General features: G+C 35.0%; 1 protein-coding gene across 1 annotated transcript in view; it reads right to left on the bottom strand.

Annotated features, from left to right (window-relative positions):
• The window catches only part of SPAG16 (sperm associated antigen 16), a 943,524-nt gene that overhangs the window by 488,903 nt on the left and 434,183 nt on the right, over positions 1-20,438 (bottom strand). Inside the window, exon 11 of the mRNA XM_064587011.1 lies at positions 5,101-5,244. Within this exon, the coding sequence (XP_064443081.1) occupies positions 5,101-5,244 (144 nt within the window). The remainder of the gene's footprint in view (positions 1-5,100; positions 5,245-20,438) is intronic.

Here is a 20,438-nt window from a genome sequence, read left to right as displayed (position 1 = left end):
AAGTATTATTATTATGCCCATTTCACAGATGAGAAAACTGACAGGACTAGCAAAGGTGAAACTAGGATTCTAACATGGGCAACCTGAAGCTGATTGCATGTGTCAGTGATTTAGAGTCGGACGTCTACCCTGCACTAAAGTATGCTTAGTTTCTACTTTGTGGCATTGTACATTTCACTCTTTCAACAGTGCAAAGGCAATGCCAATGCACATCCTCTGCATTGCTCCACTCATTCACCATTTTCAGTAGCTGATGAATCTCTTTCACAGCTAGTTCCTTAGTCTACCCTGTAAATGCAAAGGGTGCTTTACCTTACCAATGTATGATTGCCATCTGGTGGTAAATATGTAATAATAGCCAGTTCTCCAGTGATTAGTTACCCATGTCATTCCTAAAAATTGTCTTGATACACAAATCCTGCTAAGGAACTAAGAAACTTAGATGCAAACAAAATCAATTCTACTGTAAACAACTGATGGTAATGATCAGTGTGTGTATAGTATTATTTTGAAACAATACAGCCTTTGGGAGACTGGCCCTTTGTGACAAAAGTTTTTAAATGCCATCAGTTATATAGTCTGTATAATATTGGTCCAATGCTTATAATTAAAAGTTTTCCATATACATTTTCTTTTGTGAGTTACAAATATGTTAGAAAATGCCAGTGTTCAAACTGTTTTAATAAAAAATAATCATTATCATTAAAGGAAAGAAAAATATGTGGCTAACATTTATTGAGAATAAACACCAACAAGTAACTAAGCTTGCACAGATACGTGAGAGCCTGGACAGGACTTGCTCCTATGTTGATTTTAGGTATTTTAGGTATTTTTGACTGTTTGGTTTTATGTTCCCCACTTTGCCCTATTACCTGTAAGCACCCATTCCTCTTTTGATCTAACACCATGGCATCCAGATTTTACATTCACCCACCAGATTTTCTTAGTTTCCCAGCTGTTCCAAAATCTATTCTCCTTGCCAATTCCAACACATGAGGCTTAACATTATTTGCAAACATGTGTGCCTTAAGTACAGATGCTAGATTTTTATCCAACCGTTTTAAAGTACTTTTCAATATTTATCTACTATTATGACTTGTACTAAAATGTCCCGAGTTGAATCACTTATGTTTTCCACACTTTTCAAATATAAATCTTATTTGGTCATTATATATTGCTTTTTTTAAACATATGACTGAATTCCATTTTCTACTTTTTCTTTAAAAGTTTTGCATCTATAATTGTGAAATGGGCCTATAGTTATGGGGGGACTGCATTTGTTCAGTTTAGAGTTATGTATTTGCTATATTTTAAAAACCAATAAAATTTCCTTATTTTCCTTGTCTACAAAGAATTTCTTGAACCTTAAAATTAATTGATTTTTTAAAAAATAAAGTTTTAAAAACTCAACAAATAGAACTCTCAACATGGGAATGCAAGGTAGAACTTCCAGAACTGTTCTTTTTTTTTTTTTCCATTGTTATTAATCTATTCTCGGTTTACATTCCATTGATTCAGTGTTGGTAATGTTTACTTTTATAGAAATTATTATTTTATCAAAAGTTCCAAACATGTATATATACACATATACAAAATGTACCTATATTTTATCTCTGTGGCTTTAACTCCTCCCAAATCACTAAGGTTTATATTTCTGTTTCCTCACTTTTATTTTTCCAGTAGTTTTTTTGAGGTATCTACTTATATTATTATAGTTTCTTATTTTACCATTTTTTCTCAAAAAATCTTTTAGATTAATACATATTCACACTTTTTATTCTAATTTAATTTCTATTTTCATTTATTCATTCTTTTGCTTTTCTACATTTTGTTGACCAGTAGTATTTTTTAATTTGAATATATAATTCATTTCTTTTCTTTTTTTTTTTTTTTTTTTGGTGTGTGTTCAATACTAAAGCATTGAAAGCTATGAATTTTACTCTGACTACAGCTTTGGTTACATCTCATACATTTGGTAAGTATTGTGGTAGTGACTGTTTACCAACTAGGTAGTAACAGTTCACAGTCCCTCTGTGACTCAATATTCATTTATTTACTTTTTAATAATGAAGGTTTTATTTTATTTTAGTTATTGATTTTCTTTTATTATTAAATCTTGTTTACAAATTACAGATTGTATAATTTCTATTCTGAAGGACTTATTTACACTAAATTTTTGGTGTAAGATTTATATGTTTAAAAAAAACCAACAATAAATGATTTCAAAGAATCTATATTTTCTCTTCATAAAGTAAAAAGTTCAATATATACTACTAAATACACTTACTGGTTTAGTACTTCCTCTAGTTTCATTGTAATTTTGTTTACTTGACAGATTAAAAACTGAGATAATATTTGACTCTGATGACTATAGTTTTGTCAGAATCTTCCTATATTTACCAGATCTTTTGTTTTATATATTTCCACCTTGTATTATCCAAATCCTCAAGTGAGAAGTCATCTTCTCATTTTATTTTTTCATCTGTCAATCCTTCTTTGCCTGATATTAATATTACTATGACTGTTGTTTTTATTGTTTATGCATTGAAGAGGTCTACTATGGCAAAAGAAATAGGACAACAAAGGCTAATTTGGGTAAGTCAGGGTATACCACTGTCATATCACATAGGATTGACCCCCAAAAGAAATTTGGGTTATGTCACTGTGGAAGAAGAGACACTGCACTGAATGTCTTAGTAATCAGGAAGACATCCAATTGGAAGTTACATAAGTTACAGTTCCTAGTTGCAGCTAGGAACTACAATTAAAAATTAAATAAAGAAAATGTACAAGTTTCTTATCCTATGTGAAGAGCACAGGGATCAGGTATGTGTCAGTATATAGTGTGTCCACTCTGAGCCTCTTCCAAGGGAGCAGAATCAAGCTGATCACACAGATGGGCTCTGAGAAAGACTATAATTGCATTCACTAGTCAAAGATCCAACTAAATATTGAAGTACCCTATTTGAATCAAATTTATTTTGTGCTTATTTTTTTTAATTATAGATGGGTATATAGAGAAATAGAAAAAATATTACCTTCAACAATAAACTATTTTTTTACTGATCAAATTACCCAAACCATAATAAAAATCAAATGTCACAAATCTGAATTTCAAAAGGTATAAATTTCAACAAATTTTAAAACATATACATTATATATGTATATATACTATATATACATATATTATACATATATTATGTGCATATGGCCTTCAGTGTTGATTCGCATTATAAAATTTTTTGAGCCTTCAAATACAAACTTTTTATGAATTGATTTCTATCCCAAATATAAAAGAGATTGTTTTCTTGTTGTTTCTAATAATCACTTATTATTTTTCATTAATTCTACAAAAAGAACATTTGCTATTCACTCTCTCTCACTTAAAAACATTTAAGGTTAAATGTATTTGTTTCTCATTATTTTTACCCTATGCACTAGGAAAAAAAAAAAAATAGTGTAGCTGCATTTTACTACAATTCTGCCAAAGAAAGTACTGAGTGTAAATTCATATTATGAGTGAATAATGATGTATTTCACCTCATTTTAATTTCAGTAATTGAGTGGGAAAACAGGAAGATCTATTAAAAGGACCTTGTGCTGGTCAAGCACTAATGAGAAAATCTCTGAATCACTGGCTGCCATGGTAACAGGGTATTATGGAAATCTGGTTAGCATGCCCAGCAGCTACAAAAGTGATAGACTATACTACTAATTGCGTTGTCTCTGCTAGCAAGACGGGCTTTATGTTCCTAAGGGGTGAGGAGTGGTGTGAATCTGTTTATCTATATACCAGATATGAAATGTTTAAAAATTAGGTTCACACACCTAGTACCAAAAATAAATTACACTTTGAGGAACATTTCAAAAATTAAAATAAATCAGCTCACTTTTCTCAGTAACTCACAAATTTCTGAACAATTTAGTTTATTTTTATTTCAATCTAATTTCACTGGCATTTGATAAGACAAAGATAGTTTAAAAAGAAAGGGAATTTTGGGAAAACATGAAAATAAATCAATAGAGTCCTCCTAAGAACAAAATTTCCCAATGGAATGATTTAGAAATTGTACCAAGAACTGAGTCTCCAAGAGTACCTACATCAGAGAGTGTTAGAGCCAGATGCAAGAGCATTTACAAATGTTAAATGTAACGATGAACAAGAGAATACAATCAGGATTGGGGGTAGGAGTTGCCCCCAGGAACAAGTGTGGGCAGAGCTTTCTGCCACTAGAAGTAACATTATCTATGTGTTTAACAATGTCTTTACTTCTGTGCCCTTGGCCTCTGGGTACCAAAATATAGTGAATTCTGCAATTACAGGGTTCGATGCTTTTACTTTTGCTTTGTTCTCTTTAATATCTTGAGTGTCATTAAATTTTTTAAAGAAATTGATCACGGCCTTCTGATTCTTTTTGGTAGATAACTTAATTCTAAGAGGAAAACCTGCAAGATTAACAGAAGCAAAGAAAACACTGGCATGTATTCTTGACTAGAAATCCATGGGCCTTGACAGAGTTTGTGTGTGCAAGGAACATTAATAGTGCTTGTCCTGGGATACTTACTACTTTTGTTAAATGTGTTCCAAATGTTCCAAATATCAAAAGCAGTCAATCTAAAGTCAATATAATGAAAGCCAAAAAAAGCATTTATATACATGTCTCCAAATTCAGTGGAGGGTTTGGGGTTCCAGAGAGAAAAGTGTCATCAAAGCCAGCAAAGTATTATACAAGATGACTAAGTCCTAGAGATCTATTATATAACATACAGTCAATAATATTGTATTGTATACTTAAAAATTTCTAAGAGGGTAGTTGTTATATTAAGTATTTTATAATAAATAATAATAATAATGTGGGTGGGAGGAAACTTTTGGGGATGATAGGTATGTTTATGGCATAGATTGTAGCGGTGGTTTAAGGATGTATACTTATCTTCAAACTTACCAAGTTTCATGCATTAACTTTGCACAATTTTTTGTATGTCATTCATACTTCAATAAAGTGGTTAAAAAAAAAAAAGCCAGTAGAGTGACAAAAAAGAGTAAATAAGTGTATTCCTAGAAAGAGTAGGTAGGTTCAGGGAGTTGTGCGTACTGACCTGGGATGGAAGCAGCAGTTGGAAAGCCAGTCGGTGTGGCCAAATCCTGTGAGAAGCACGTTGCCTTTGGGGAGGCCCACCAACTTCCAGAGGCGGTCCTCCCCACAGGTGACTAGGATGTCTTTGTGGGGGTGCATGATGATGCTGCAGAGGGAGAGACAAGAAAAGAGTGTTATGGGGAGATAAGAGCAAATGGTTCCACATTTTGAATAAATGAAATGATAGTGGTTATCTCGTCTCAGCAAGGCAGGACCGCTCGCAGTGTTGGCTCGGGAATCAGAAGAGCCAAGTTCTATGTCCTGGCTATAGCTCTAATGCTTACAGGTTTCTGATCACCATCAATCCAACAAACGTCACTGGATCTCAGATTCCTCATTTGCAAAATAAGATGATTGGTTTAGGTGAATATCTTAATCCTGACTTGAAAACAATAATTCTGATTTTCTTTTTACAGAGGAAAATTTATGTCAATGATAATTTGGTGTTAGGATATTTGGACCAGTAGCCATGCTTATTATAGAAAATCGAGATTCTTTCCAGACTACAGTGTATCTTAAATCAGGCATTATCCAGGAAAAGATCATGAATCATAACCACATTATCATAGCTCCATAACAAATACTATAAATGAAACATTAACTCCATGGCCCACTATCTACACAAAGTGAAGAAGCTCAAATTCTAAGCTAATACACCACTTAAATTGGCTTCAGTCAATGCACAGTACACAAATTACGGTAATGAATTCAGGATGCACAGGGCAATTCCCACTCTATAAAGGCATAGAGGGAAATGAGAAAGAAGTATGTAAAATTAATGATTAACACATTAAGCAGTGTTATTTGAACTGGGCTATGATCATTGTGGCTATTTCAATATTGGAGTTAAACCATTCTAAAATCAAGAGTCTACAAGGTTAATGCCTGATATTTTATCTATGGCAATGCTTTAATCTTATTTATATAGAGTTTCATCTATGTTTTACAATGTATTAGAAACAAATGTGCCCAATGTTAAGCACCTATTAAAATACCAACCTATATATTACCAACAAATTGTTCAATTTCAACATAGCCATCTCATATCAAAGACATAATGCATTTACTTGCCTATATAGTGAAGTAAAACAAATAATGACTTAAAAAATAAAAATTACACATTTTTCCTGCTGTCCATTCTATGAATGGCCTTGTTCCTTTCTTCTGCAATACAGAATTTAGGAAATCAATTTCCCAATGACATCATGGTCTCCTCAGTCCACACCTACATCGTTAACTCCAGGGCTTACATGAGAGCAAAACTTTCCTCATTATAGATCCCTTCCAGTAATACCATTAAATCCCAAAATTTAGGGCTGTAAAATTATGTCCTTGCATTAGACCTCTACAGTTTTGGAAATCTGCTGGGGTCAGTCACTGTTGGAAATACTCAATTTACAGGCATGTAATCACTACAAGCAGGACCTTCTTTCTAGTGAAATACTGCCTCATTTTTCCCTAGCATTCCGCTGCTCAAAATAAACACAAAAGGGAAATTAGTCATTTTGCAATTCATCACAATGTTGGTTTGTGACCTTCAGAAGGCCAATTCAGGAAAGGAATTTATTACAGCTCAAATGTGGTTCAGGATACATTTATAGAACTTAATTAGAAGAAAAATATGATGAGAGGTAAAAAATGTCAGATTGAAATGAATTCTATATTCAAACACACATAAGAAGGCAAACCAAATCCTTGAAGCTACTGAGTATGATATATGTTGACTCGAAGCTTTCCTGGCAGACACGTGCACACTTGACTATATGATAAATTACCCTCTTTAAGTAAGATAAGTAAAATCATTGATGTCTTTACGGACTTTGAAAGATAAGTTTCTAAAATGACTTTTGTGAGGGGAGTTATTTGTAGAAGTTAAGGAAAAAATATAAACACAACCTCATTGGTAGTTAATCAGTTTTGAGTGTTTTTCAGTTTCGAAAGTGTTTTTCCAGACTCCTTCTGATCCCTTCTATTTGGGGCCTCCTCCAAACCACCTGTAACGTTTACTTTCACTTTGTAAGGTCTGATCTTACTCATCACAGTCTCTGGTTTCTTTGCTCATATAAACCTTTTCTAACAATGATTCTTTTTTTTTTTTTTTTTAATCTCATATACAAATTAGTTTTCTTCTAATCATTCTGGACAAATTTTGATCAAGCACAGATATTCCATCTTTTAATGGAATTTTTTTACCTCATCCATGAAATGGTCTTTTTAAAAATATATATTTATGTATATGAGAGAGAGAGAGAGAGAGTACATAAGCGGAGGGAGGGGCAGATGGAGAGGGAAAGGGGAAGCAGACTCCATGCTGAACACAGAGCCTAACACAGGGCTAGATCCCAGGACCCTGAGATCATGACCTGAGCCAAAACCAAGAGTCAATCACGTAACCAACCAAGCCACCCAGGAATTCCCATCAATGAAATGGTCTTTAAGTGAACAGAAATATACCCAGCATATATAGATGAGAATGTTTTCATAACAATCAATCAATACTTGTTATTGAATTAGTCACTGAATAAGTATATCAGCAAAGAGTGGGTCCTAGTAATAAAGACCCCCAATCAAGACTGGCAAATCACAACTCAGATCACTCTGTGTGGAAGATCAAGATTGGGAACCCAAGTTAAGGGCCACAGACCAGAAATATTTCCAAGATACTTAAGTTCAGTGTTATTACCAACTCCACAGTGGGGCACTGGTGTCTGAAATCTTCCTCCTCTTCCTCTTCAGTTAACAGTAACGATATCTAGCACTGTTTGAAAACTGAATATGCACCAGAATTTGTACTAAGTGTTTACTTATCACATGTGGAATAAAAGCTCAGGAGGGCAGTGGGTTAAGCCTGTTTGTTTGTTGTGTACTTGCTGTATACTCAGGCCCAACAGTGGCTGGCACATGCGTAGCAGTTATTCCATAAATGCTTGTCAAGTATCTGACTGAGTGACGGACGTTGGTGCTGTAAGTTTCGTTATTTTATGACTAAGTAAACAGAGGTTGAGATATTATATAAGTTGTTCAAGTTCACATTTAGTAATGGATGGAGGCTGACTTTGAACTTAGGATAGTCTCATGATTTGGGGGTTCATGATTTTAGCGACTTCTACTTAGTATTAGTCTTTCATAGTTTATTATTTATATGTTTGTATTTTAAACATCAACAATTCTTATTACAGAAATTGGTGATATTATCATTTCCCATGAATGGTTAAGTCATTTAGTTACTATTAACACTGAGTTAAAGAACACATCTAGGAACTGTCAGTGTATATATCAGAACTGGGTACACTTGACATGTGAATGTCTTAAAGGCTTTAGTGGACCCTACCATTTAAAACTAAAATGCTCTGGTGCTGTAGGGGAAATCAGGTGAGTAGCATTCTCTAACAGTCCTGTCTGCATTAGGCTTCTGTGCTGACGTATTATATGTTGCACTTAATAAGATCTTTATTAAATATCTTATTCTCTTGTGCTACTATTATGAGACTTGTACTTCAAGCTGTCAGAGGGCACTGAGTTTTTATTCACCTATTTTCATATCGCACTTTGTAAAGAAAAACGTAGAAGGATATTTAGTAAGCATTGGTTCCATTGGCTTTTAATTCATTGAGAATTTCCCCAGTATATTCAATTTTTATCATTCTGCTTATCTCTCAATCAGTCTTTTGAAGAAGTTGAACAACAGGAGAAATAATGAACACTCTATAGGAGTCAGTTCCTGATAACAAAATTACAAACACTAACTCATTTAATGGTCACAATGCCCCTAGGAGTTAGGTCTACAATTAATTCCATCTTGCAGATCAGGAAATGGCACACATACAGGTTAAGTGATCTGCTCAAGATCATGAAGCCAGGAAGTGGCAGAGTGAGGACATGAATATGAGCAGACTGTCTACAGAAGCCATGTCTCTCAGAAGAGTGAGCTCAGAACCTCAACTGCCTTTTCTTTCTTTCTTTTTTTTTTTAACGACAACAGGGGCAGAAACCAACCCTAATGTTGTCTTATTTCTGTCTAAAGGATTTATTGAAATGCACCTTGAAGTTTCTGTGGAACTGATTTTTTTCTTTGGTCACTTTTCTAATGATGTTTGAAAGGCTTTAATTACTGTCACTTGTTATTTTCTGGAAATTGGGCACTGACTAGGTTCAGAGTGGTGGGGGATGAATGAAAGATGATTGAGAAAGATCTAAAGCAGAAGTTGGACAACTTTTTCTATAAAGGGCCAGACAGTAAATGTTTTAGGCTTATGAACCATATGGTCTCTGCCATAACTACTCGACTCTGCCATTGTAGAATGAAAGCAGCAATAAACAAAACATAAATGAAAAAGTAAGGCTGTGTTCCAATAAAACTTTATTTACAAAACCAGGTGGTGGGCCAGATTTGACTTTTGGGCCCTTGTTTGCCTACTCCTGATGTAAAGCCATTTGCATGGCATGAATGAAGTAGCCTAGTGTTTAAGAGTGTAGGCTCCAGAGTAAGATGTGAGTTTGAACTCTTGCTCCAGTGTTTATTTGCTAGGCATCCTCAGATAAGTCACTTCACTAGCCTTTTCCTCAGCTTCCTCATTTGAAGAATGGGAAGAATATAGTACTAACCTCATAGATTTTTCTGAGAATTAAATAAGTAAATACATGTACAGGACTTAGAACAGTGGTAGGCAAGTAATGAACACTCAGTGAACACTATCACAGCATAGACAGAGTCCCCGAGGCCAGCGTGCCTAGATTTGAATATTGACCTACAAAGTCCTCAGTAGCTAATTACATTGTATAAACTCTCAGTCCCAGTTTCCATATTTGTGAAAAGGAGGGAATCATAAACCTCATTCATAGAGGTGTTGTGAGGATAAAATAAGCTGATATATGTAAAGTGGCTGAAACAATATCTGAACATGGTCGGCTCGCCATGAAAGTTAGCAATTATTATTCAACACTATTGCACTTCATTGTAACCCAGCCCTTCATGTAGCTAATTTCTATAAACCATAATGCTTCTTTTAAAGAACATGGGTAGTTAATTTAGTACTTAAAATTGTAGATACTTAGAGAGAAATGATGTTTCCATGTGGCTTTGACAGACATTGGCCACTGCTGGGCTTTATTTGATGATAAATCATCCTGCGAAAATGCAGCCCCCACACATAATACTTTCACAAGTAAACATAATGATGTTTTTGTGGTTGTTTATTTCATGATATGACTTTTAGAAATTCATTGAGGGAAACAGTAGACAGTATTATACACTGACTCCTATCTCTGTCTTCATGTATACAACTGGCACAAAGTAGTTGTGGGCCATCTGGGAAAGCCTCTGCTAGGCCCTAGGCATCCTCAGATAAGAACAACACAGTTCCTCTACCCAAGCTCTGTCCACACATAGGTGTCCCTCTTGTAACCATAAAATGACTTTGTTTCTCAAAGTTGTCTTCCTGAAGTTCTAATTAATAAAAATAATGAGCTCTTACTTAGTATCTTCCTGGCACCTGCCCTAAGTGCCACAAAGTCATTTTACTTTAAACTTTGAATATAAGCTTTTTGCTTCCCTTTAACTTACTATTAATTATAATTACAAGACTCGAAGACAAAGGCCCTGTCACCTCATTCCCAAGTTAATAAGCTTGTGACTAGAGTGGAAATAGTACAGGAAAACAGCTTAGGGATTTAAAAAAAGAAAAATGTGGATGAATGCTAGTCCTGCTTCTTCATCAAGTCATGTTCTGATGAAGTATCTATAAAATGTTTTGTTAAACAATAGCCCAGGCAAGTTACATAAACTATTATGTTCTAGGGGAGATTTTTCTTTTATAATAGGACACATTCCTTATAATAGACCACATGATATATACTTCAAAAGCTCTCCTCTCTAACTGAAATTGTTCTTTCCAGCAGTGGCGTTACACAAGAATATTTTGGAAGGAATATGGGTAGGTGTATGGCGAACACTATTAATTATCAGTAGAGTCGGTGACATAAGCACCACTGTTAGACTTTTCAAAGAGAAGAATATTAATCCAAAAAAAGATTGTCACAAGAAAGACTAATTAGATACCCCTGTCTTCACTTTAGGTTATTCAGCATTGTAAATGTTTCCTTCACTTCAGTTCATAGACTCTAATTATCTCCATCGCAGAAGATGCACAGTAGTTTGAAAAGGAATCAGTATCAAAATGTGTGCCCCATAAACTTTGGGTGACTGCTCATCTACTTATCCTTTAGGACAGCACACACTCACACGTGTTTTTATCGAGCTTACCAGGACAAATATATATAAAAGACTTGTCTCATTGTTACTCAGCTAATAATTGCATCTTATAATTGGATATGCTTCAGGATTTACAAAGAACTCTAATGTGCAACTTTTTTTCATTATTTCAACAAATATGTATCAAAAGCCTATGATGCAGTATGCAAAACAGGGGCATCACCCACATCACTTCACTCATTTACATGTGAATGGAGGGAAACAAACAGTAACAATAAAATAACTGAACAAAATAATTCATCTATAAGAAAAACCTAACAAAGTGATATGGCAATGATTTGTGGGGGGAATGTTATTTTTGATGAGGTGGTTAGGGGAGTCCTCATTGAAGATGTGACATCAGAATGGCAAGAAGCTGAAGTCAGAATGGCAAGAAGGAAGAAGCATCTTTAGGATGATTTAGGGGCAGGTGGTGACTGAATGTGCAAAAGCACTATGGCTGAAAGGAGCTGATGTAGTCAATGGACTAGAAGGAAGGTCAGAGTGACTGCAGAGAGCAGGCAAGGAGGACTGTGTTGAGGATGGATGAGGAACAGTAGAAAGACAAGGACCAGATGATGTAGGGCCCCATAAACTGAGACAAGAAGACTAAAATTTATCCTAAGATCATCGAATGGTTTTAAGTAGGAGAATGGTATGTGGTTGATAAGTATCTAAAAGCTCTCTCTAGTAGCTATGTGGAAAATGAGAAAGGACAGAGCAAGAGAAGAAACCAGGACATTTAGCTAGAAGTATATACAGCTATAACCTAAGAATAATGGCTTTAGATCCATTTAACAGCTCCTCATTATTATGACAGATATCACTTTAGTATATTAATAGTTTCATCATTATCTTTAGGAAGAGTCAACTCATAGTTGTTCTCACCAATAAAGAATATTAAATAAGTGTACTTTAAAAAGTGCCAAAGTAAAATGGAATAAAAGTTATAAAACAAATATGTGCAAAAGCCAAAACAAATAGAAATCTGTCAAAATAAGATATCAAGTCATATTTATTTTCAGAAGTCAGCTAAGAGAATGTGAAAATATTAAATCTTAATACTTTCCTGTCACTTTAAGTTTAAAAACTGTGATACCATAGAGTTTATTCAAAGCTAAGTCTAATTGATATTGTTGAGGTCTGGAAAGTAGCAACTTCCTTTCATTTTTACTAAATAGGTGGGGCATTTTCATAGTTTATGGTTTTATTAGTAATGCCCTGGATGGTTAGCCAGAAAGGCTAAATTCTTTTTTTTTTTCTTGTTCAATGTTTTTTCAACTTTATAGGTACAGTAAATTTGGAGTACGGTGGCATATCAAATAGTCTTCCCTTTGTCCTGCTACCTGGCTGGTAGTGCTAATCCAACCATCCACAGGTAAGAGGCAGGGAGGGCTGGATGTGTGTTCTGGGTCATCAGTGGCGAAAGGCCTTCACCAGTGACTTAGATTACTCAATAGATATTTAAAAAGCCATGTATCAAAAGAACAAATTCACACACACGTTGTGTAACAACACGCATATAAGCAGTTCTTCGACTAAACCCAAATCCTTTTTAACGAGATGTAAATTGGCTTTTCTCATCCCATGTGAAGAAGCAGTCTCATAGAACTTTCCCAAAATCTTTGTTTTCTTTGAATTACATGGCACAAATGTATATTTTTAAACTGAAGTATTAGTTTAATTTCAAATATTATCAGTTTTCTAGGAAAAGTTTTCAGGTTAAAGTCCAATCTTAGCTAATCTTAATTAAATTAAATCAGCTACTTATAAATAAGCATAATACTATTTTTGTTATACTAATGTCTATAAACTAATACAAATGCTCCACTGAGCTTTGTCAATTTGTGTTTTTTTTTCTTTTTTTTATTATGTTATGTTAATCACCATACATTACATCATTAGCTTTTGATGTAGTGTTCCATGATTCATTGTGTTTTAACATGAAAAAATTCTCCAAATCACATGCAAAGGTAAAGATTTTCCACTAACACTCAATTCAAAGGTCATTTATGAAAAAGCCAACATACATGCAATTATGCAGCCTAATAATCTTTAAAAATGTCCTATGACCTCATTTGCACAGCTGGATGTCCGTGTTTCACAGGGTGGGGAATACTCCCACTCGGGTGAGTGCGTAAGCGGTGCCATTTCCCAAGTATCTTTCAAAAAGAAAATTCTTAAGTCCTGGGACCAGTGGCCTTGAACAAAAGTCATTTAAATTTATTATGTCTCTGCTTCCTCACATAAAAAGTGTGATGTCATTTATTCTGTCTCCTTCACTTTACTCTTGTTTTACTTACCAAATAAAACAAAACTTAGAAAAGGATACTTTTAATCTGAATAATACCATTCCATTTTCTCCAGAAGTTGTTGAACTTTCGAATATATGAAAGACCATTTCAAAATACAGATTCGACTAAACTACATTTATAAACTCCAAAGACAAAGGAAGCCAGGCCCTGCTATTCAGGGAAATGGAACGAGGGAGATCATCAAAACAGGTTAACTGTTTCCAGATTTATGAAAATACCTCCTGGAACCTTCCTGTTACTTTAGCAGCTGAACATTTTATGCTACATAGTTTTATACACACTGTGCTTCCTGTTATGAAATCGCTGTAGTTCTTTATGGTTTAACAGGTTTGAAAGTTACATTACACATTTATGTTCTTAAGAAACCCATTTCAATAATAAAGTTTATTTGGTTATTTCATGTTTCAGCAATTTACAAGAACTCTGTGTAGCTATGAATATAAAAATTTTCCATTTCACATCTTAGTCTATTAGTGACACAGAGTAGATGCTTTTTTAAGCTAAAGTCAAACATCCCCATGGAAAGAGCTCTATCACAAAATCTCTTTTCCAGGAGGATATTTAAAAATATAACCTAGATATATAATCAAGGGATAATTGGAAGCATTACTACTTAAGACATGGAATTAAGGTAAATTTACATGCTATAGTACGGAATTCTGTTCTGAACTTGACCAAATTTGTTAGAAACCACCAACCCAATGTGAGGATTATGATATTTAACTATTGACACCTTTTTTTGGTATCTTTTTGATAAATAAATTAGAAACTCAAAATTAATTATTTATGGTTATTTTATTATTGAAGAATACTGAGTAAAATTCAGCACTTTTTATAAATATATTTTGGAATTTAAGGAACATATTGAAATTATCATAGGTTAAATAGATCATTCTGACTTCCAATTTCTAGATTAAAACATGTGCTAAGACTGATTCAGTTTAAATCACCCTGCCTCATTTGTGTCAGAGACCATGTGGCAGGAGTGATGGGGACAAGAGAGGGCACTCAACTCTGAGTTTGGCACTCTCTGTATGTAGCTGAGGATGTTAGAGGGAAGGTGAGGAGCTGTAGTGAGTGAGCCCCTGATCAGTTCCCAGTGAATGGGTAAGGAGGAAGGAACAAGAGTAAAACTCGGTTATAAAAACATCTCAATAAAGCTATTTAGAAAGCACAAACAAGTTAAATTCAGGGTTGGCAACCAGATGTATACAGCCAGAATTGATGAATACAGTGAAAAATGTAAGTTCACAGGGTGGAATTAGGCGGCCAGTTGGGCCAAAGTGAGAACTGATAAACACATAAGATGGTGGGACTGAAACCCTAAAGAGGGAAAGAGGTAGACAGAAATAGGTCCAAACAATGACAGACTGAGAAAAACAAGGGACAGGAAATGGGTCCTGATAATTTGCCATGCAGTAGGGTGCTGTTTTATCTTTTATTCCCATGAATTTGTCTCTGCATCATAAATGCTGCTGACATCTTCCTTTCCATGTGAACGAAACAAAAATGAAGAGATATGTGTTGGCTACTTGTTCTATATCCAACTACCCACTTTGGGGAAGAAAAGGGGACAGGGAGAGCAATCCCAGCAGCAAGCTGCTACAATCCCAGGTAAGCGCTGGAGCTTGTTTTTACCCAGCCCAATACTGTAGTAAGAACAGGAGCAACTGCAGAGATACTCAGTTCCATGGTTTACTAGCTACCCTGACTTCTACCAATTCAGTGGGATAAATAAAAGGTATGTAGCATTCTCAGTTCTCTGAAGCACACAGTTTAATCAACTCTTCTTCTATAAAAAACTCATTACTGGGCGCCTGGGTGGCTCAGTTGGTTAAGCGACTGCCTTCGGCTCAGGTCATGACCCTGGAGTCCCGGGATCGAGTCTCGCATCAGGCTCCCTGCTCAGTGGGGAGTCTGCTTCTCCCTCTGACCCTCCCCCTTCTCATGCTCTGTCTCGCTATCTCATTCTCTCTCTCAAATAAATAAATAAAATCTTTAAAAAAAATAAAAAACTCGTTACTTTCTTTATGCAACATTCAATGTCTGCAGCAGAGACTCTTTTAAAATTATTCAAAGCCTCCCTATGCAATGTGGCTCTGCCTCCCCCACTTCTGGCATTGTGTGTGCGGGCGTGCATGTGTGCGGGCATGTGTGCGTCTGTGTAGAGTTTATGTTTTAACATGTAGTGTTTTATACTGTCCTTAGCAAAGAAGAGAAACTCACCATAAGAGCAACCAGTAGAGGTGGTAAGTGTTTGCTGCAATGTTTATCAAACCCTTAATCCTGCTAATTCAAGCTTCCCTTGTGTCTTGTTGTCCTTTCTTTACCTCACTCATGTAGGTAAAAGAATGCGGAAGAGTCTAAGGTTCTGTGTACTTGTGCACTCTGCTTTATCTCTTCTCAATAGAAGGTTTCAGTGACCTGTCGAACTACATCTGATTTAATAACTTCACTTATTTTATTATAATTCTATTTGATATCTTTTCATCCTCTTATACAACAGATCAGCTGCTTCCATGCCCCTCTCCCCACACCTATATCAATATTGTTAATGCATTAAAGCAAAATTTAAACTAAAGGGGAGAAAAGAATGATGTGGGCAGATAATCATGGGAAATACTTTATTTCCCTTTATTAGGCACTGAAAATTCTGAACATAAAGTTGCAAATGTATTAATAAAAAATCACTCTGATTCTAGAACATTTTGCCAAAAGGAAATTATTTTGTTATAGCCTATTATAAGTTGGACAGAAAGAGAAGGAATTTCATATGTCATGATAATTTTCTTTTTTGGTTAAGACAATCACAGCAATAGTTTAAGCAAAGGAGCTCTATATACAGTTACTCTAAAGGTTCTGTGGTCTGTGTAACTGGACTTAGTACTTGAAAGATACCTAAGCCTCGGTTTCCTCTTTAGTAAAATAGGAATTAGTGTCTTTAGCTCATATAGGAGATTAGATTAAATAATTCATAAATAGTGCTTAGTGTAATTCCTGGTGTTCAATAAAATTAACTATTCCAATTATTATTTTAAATAGCTTTGAGAGCTCTTTCTCATATAGTAGATATTTTGTGAGCTACTGTGGTAAACAGAATTGTCTGCCCAAAATGTCCATGTCTGGAGGGGGAGGTCATTCAAAAGATATGCGCATTGGTTGACTTGTGAGCTGGATCAGGCAATCACAGCCTCCTTGTCCTCTCTCCAGTCCTTGGAATGTGGGTTCTGTTTTCCTTTCCTATTCCCAGAGCTACTCCAAGGACATGGCCTTGAGACAGTGATGTGGTGTTGAGAACACCTGCATGGTATACTTGACTGAACCAGGTAAGTTCTCTATATAAACTTTTAAGATTTGGCAGGTGGTCTCAGGGATCCACTCATATCGCTGCCACTCAAGAACAAGCCTTGTATGTAAGTTCCCTTGCTTATCAAAACACCTACCACTCTGGAGTGGGCCACCTCTTTATTCAGGCTCTTCCTGCCCTCTGAGTGTGGGGACTGATTTCAGATTATACCCAGAAAGCTTCAGAGGAGGTTATGAACCAACAATGTCCAAATCCCCAGAATCTGGGAATATGCTTACAGTAGGAAAAGTATTCTGGAGGGTGGGTCTAATCTAATTACAGAAGCCATTAAAAACAGGAAAAAAAAAGACAGAAATATTAAGTCAGAGATATTCAAAGCGTGAGATTTGACCCACTTTACTTGCTTTGAACTTGAAGGAAGGGGAAAATGAGTCACGGAATGTGGACAACCTCTAGAAGATAAGAACTGTTCTCACTCTGGCAGCCAGTAAGGAAAAAGGAACCTTAGTTCTACAGGTACCTAGAACTGAATTTTGTCCGCTATCTGAATGAGCCTGGAAGAAGATTCCACCTCAGAGCCACCAGACAAGAGCGCAGTCCTGCTGATGTTTTAATTTTAGCCTAGTGAGATGCTAGGCAGAGGACCCAGTGAGTCTCCCCAGACTTCTGATCTATACAACCTTGAGATCAGAAATGTATACTGATTGAAGTCACTAAATTCTGTGGTAATAAGTGATAGCAGCAATAGAAGACTAACACAGTCTTACAGTGAGTAACAAAGGAAATTCAGTTTAATTCAAAACATTACTGGTCTATTTTATGGAATATGAAATTATAGTTTCTAATATTTTAAATTTAATATAAAGGGGTATCACTGATTTAGATCAGTTGTCTCCGACAAAAACAAATCTGTTAATATTTTATATTATATTGTGTCAAATTAATCAAAATTCTAGATGTGACACAGTTTTTTGCCAGGACTGATTGGTGAGTTTCTCTTCCTTGCTAAGGACAGTATAAAACACTACATGTTAAAACATAAACTCTACACAGACGCACACATGACATTCCTTCTCTTTCTGTCCAACTTATAATAGGCTATAACAAAATAATTTCCTTTTGGCAAAATGTTCTAGAATCAGAGTGATTTTTTATTAATACATTTGCAACTTTGTGTTCAGAATTTTCAGTGCCTAAGTTTACCCATTGTAATTAAGTCAGAAAAACTGTAGGCAAAGAAAGGTATGTAAAATAAGCTACTTTAATTTCCCTCCAAATGAAATGTTAAAGTCCATCTTCTTCTAAGAGAAGTTTCTTAGGCCCTTATGACAGGTAATTTTAGTGGGAATATATACAGATACATATCATATTATTTTATACTGTATCATATTATATATATGTTTGTATGTACTAAATCTTTTCTTCTCACAGCTTCAACTGGTTTTATTAGATTGGAAAAATACTTGATTGTCAACGGTAAGCTCTCTTTTCCTAAAAAATAGACATGATTTTTATTATCTTTCAAGCTTTTGAAGAGTCACATTTTTTTGTATTTATGATAGTTAATATATTTTAACTTGCAAAAAATAATTAAGACACATTAATTTACTGCACTTAAATCATCTAATGACTATGTTTTAAGATGCATAGCTTTTATCCCCCCCAAACAACCTTTGCTTATTCTCATTATGATGAAAATATATGGCTCTAAATAAAAAAACTATATATAGCTAGGAATTAGTCTTAAAACTATTTTTTCTTTTCTTTTTGTTTAGCAACATCGATAAAAGTAAAAATATAAGAATAAACTGGGTCTTTTCATATAGCTGCAACTTTACAGTAATAGTTTCATTCACTTTGTCTCTGAAAAGAAGATGTGGTGTGTGTGTGTGTGTGTATGTTTGTGTGTGCGATGGAATATTATACAGCCATCAAAAAATGAAATCTTGTCATCTGCAATGACATGGATGGAACTAGAGGGTATTATGTTAAGCGAAATAAGTCAATCACAGAAAGACTAATTATCATATGATTTCACTCATATGTGGAATTTAAGAAACAAAACAGAGGATCATAGGGGAAGGGAGAGAAAAATAAAACAAGATGAATTCAGAGAGGTAGACAAACCATAAGAGACTCTTAATCATAGGAAACAAACTAAGGGTTGCTGGAGGGAAAGGCAGTGGGGAGATGGGGTAACTGGGTGATGGACATTGGGAAGGGTATATGTTGTAATGAGCACTGGGTATTATATAAGACTGATGAATCACTGAATACCTCTGAATCTAATAATATGCTATATGTTAACTAATTGAATTTAAATAAAAATTAATTAATTAAAATAGTTTCATTTAAATTTTACATTTATTTCTCTTCTGAAATGTGTTCACTTCTGTGTACCATAAAGAAACATCAGCTCTTGAGATCATTGCTGTTTTCTCTGCCATTCATTCCTGTGTTCAATCCCTTGGCAATGTAACTTTGTAATATCTCTCCAAACTGTGATTCTGGGCCTGATGCTGTAATTCACATTAACCGATGATATATTAGTAAATGTGGCACACTCAAGAGGCTTGAAGAGTGTTTGCATCATTAGGCTTGCTCTCTCTCTCTTTTTTTTTTTTTTAGATTTTATTTATTCATTTGAGAGAGAATGAGATAGAGAGAGCATGAGAGGGGGGAGGGTCAGAGGGAGAAGCAGACTCCCTGCCGAGCAGGGAGCCCGATGCGGGACTCGATCCCGGGACTCCAGGATCATGACCTGAGCCGAAGGCAGTCGCTTAACCAACTGAGCCACCCACGCGCCCAGGCTTGCTCTCTCTTTTCCCCTCTTATCATCATCATGAGAAGGACGTACCTTTCCCAGCCTAGTGGGGGATGAGAGACACATGGAGCAGAACTACGATGTCCTGATTTTCATCCCATACCAGGATCAGCTGCCCCACGCTCATGAGAGTACAGTCAAGACCAGAAGAACCAACAACTAGCTACAAACAATAGAATTGCCTAGATGACTACCTCAGGTGCCTGAGCATTAAATACTTATTGTTGTATATCACCTAGGCTTTATGGTTTTCCTTCCACCCAAATTAAGATGAAAAAAACTACTGATACAGATGCATTATTTTATACTTTATACTGTTTGAGACATTCTTTTTATGAAATCAGAAAAAAAGCTTCTTTTTACATTTTCCCCATTTACTGCTATTGAAATAACAAAAACATTTCTTGCATAAATAACTGAAATTATTATTGAATTTTGTGTTCTTTATGACTAAGAATAAAATAAATATTAACAACTTAATAAAATAAAATATTAACAACTTAAACACTTCTTTCCCACATTATCAGATGTGTTTTCTGTGGCAGTTTGAACAAGAGAAAGTGTTTAAGCTATTGTATAAATCATAGCATTTAGAGTCATAGTC

This window comes from Mirounga angustirostris, unplaced genomic scaffold (genome assembly GCF_029215605.1).
Source record: "Mirounga angustirostris isolate CCGP_5_RB_7025 unplaced genomic scaffold, mMirAng1.0.hap1 SCAF_3, whole genome shotgun sequence".
Taxonomy (NCBI): Eukaryota; Metazoa; Chordata; class Mammalia; order Carnivora; family Phocidae; genus Mirounga; species Mirounga angustirostris.
This window is presented reverse-complemented; position numbering and strand designations above follow the sequence as displayed.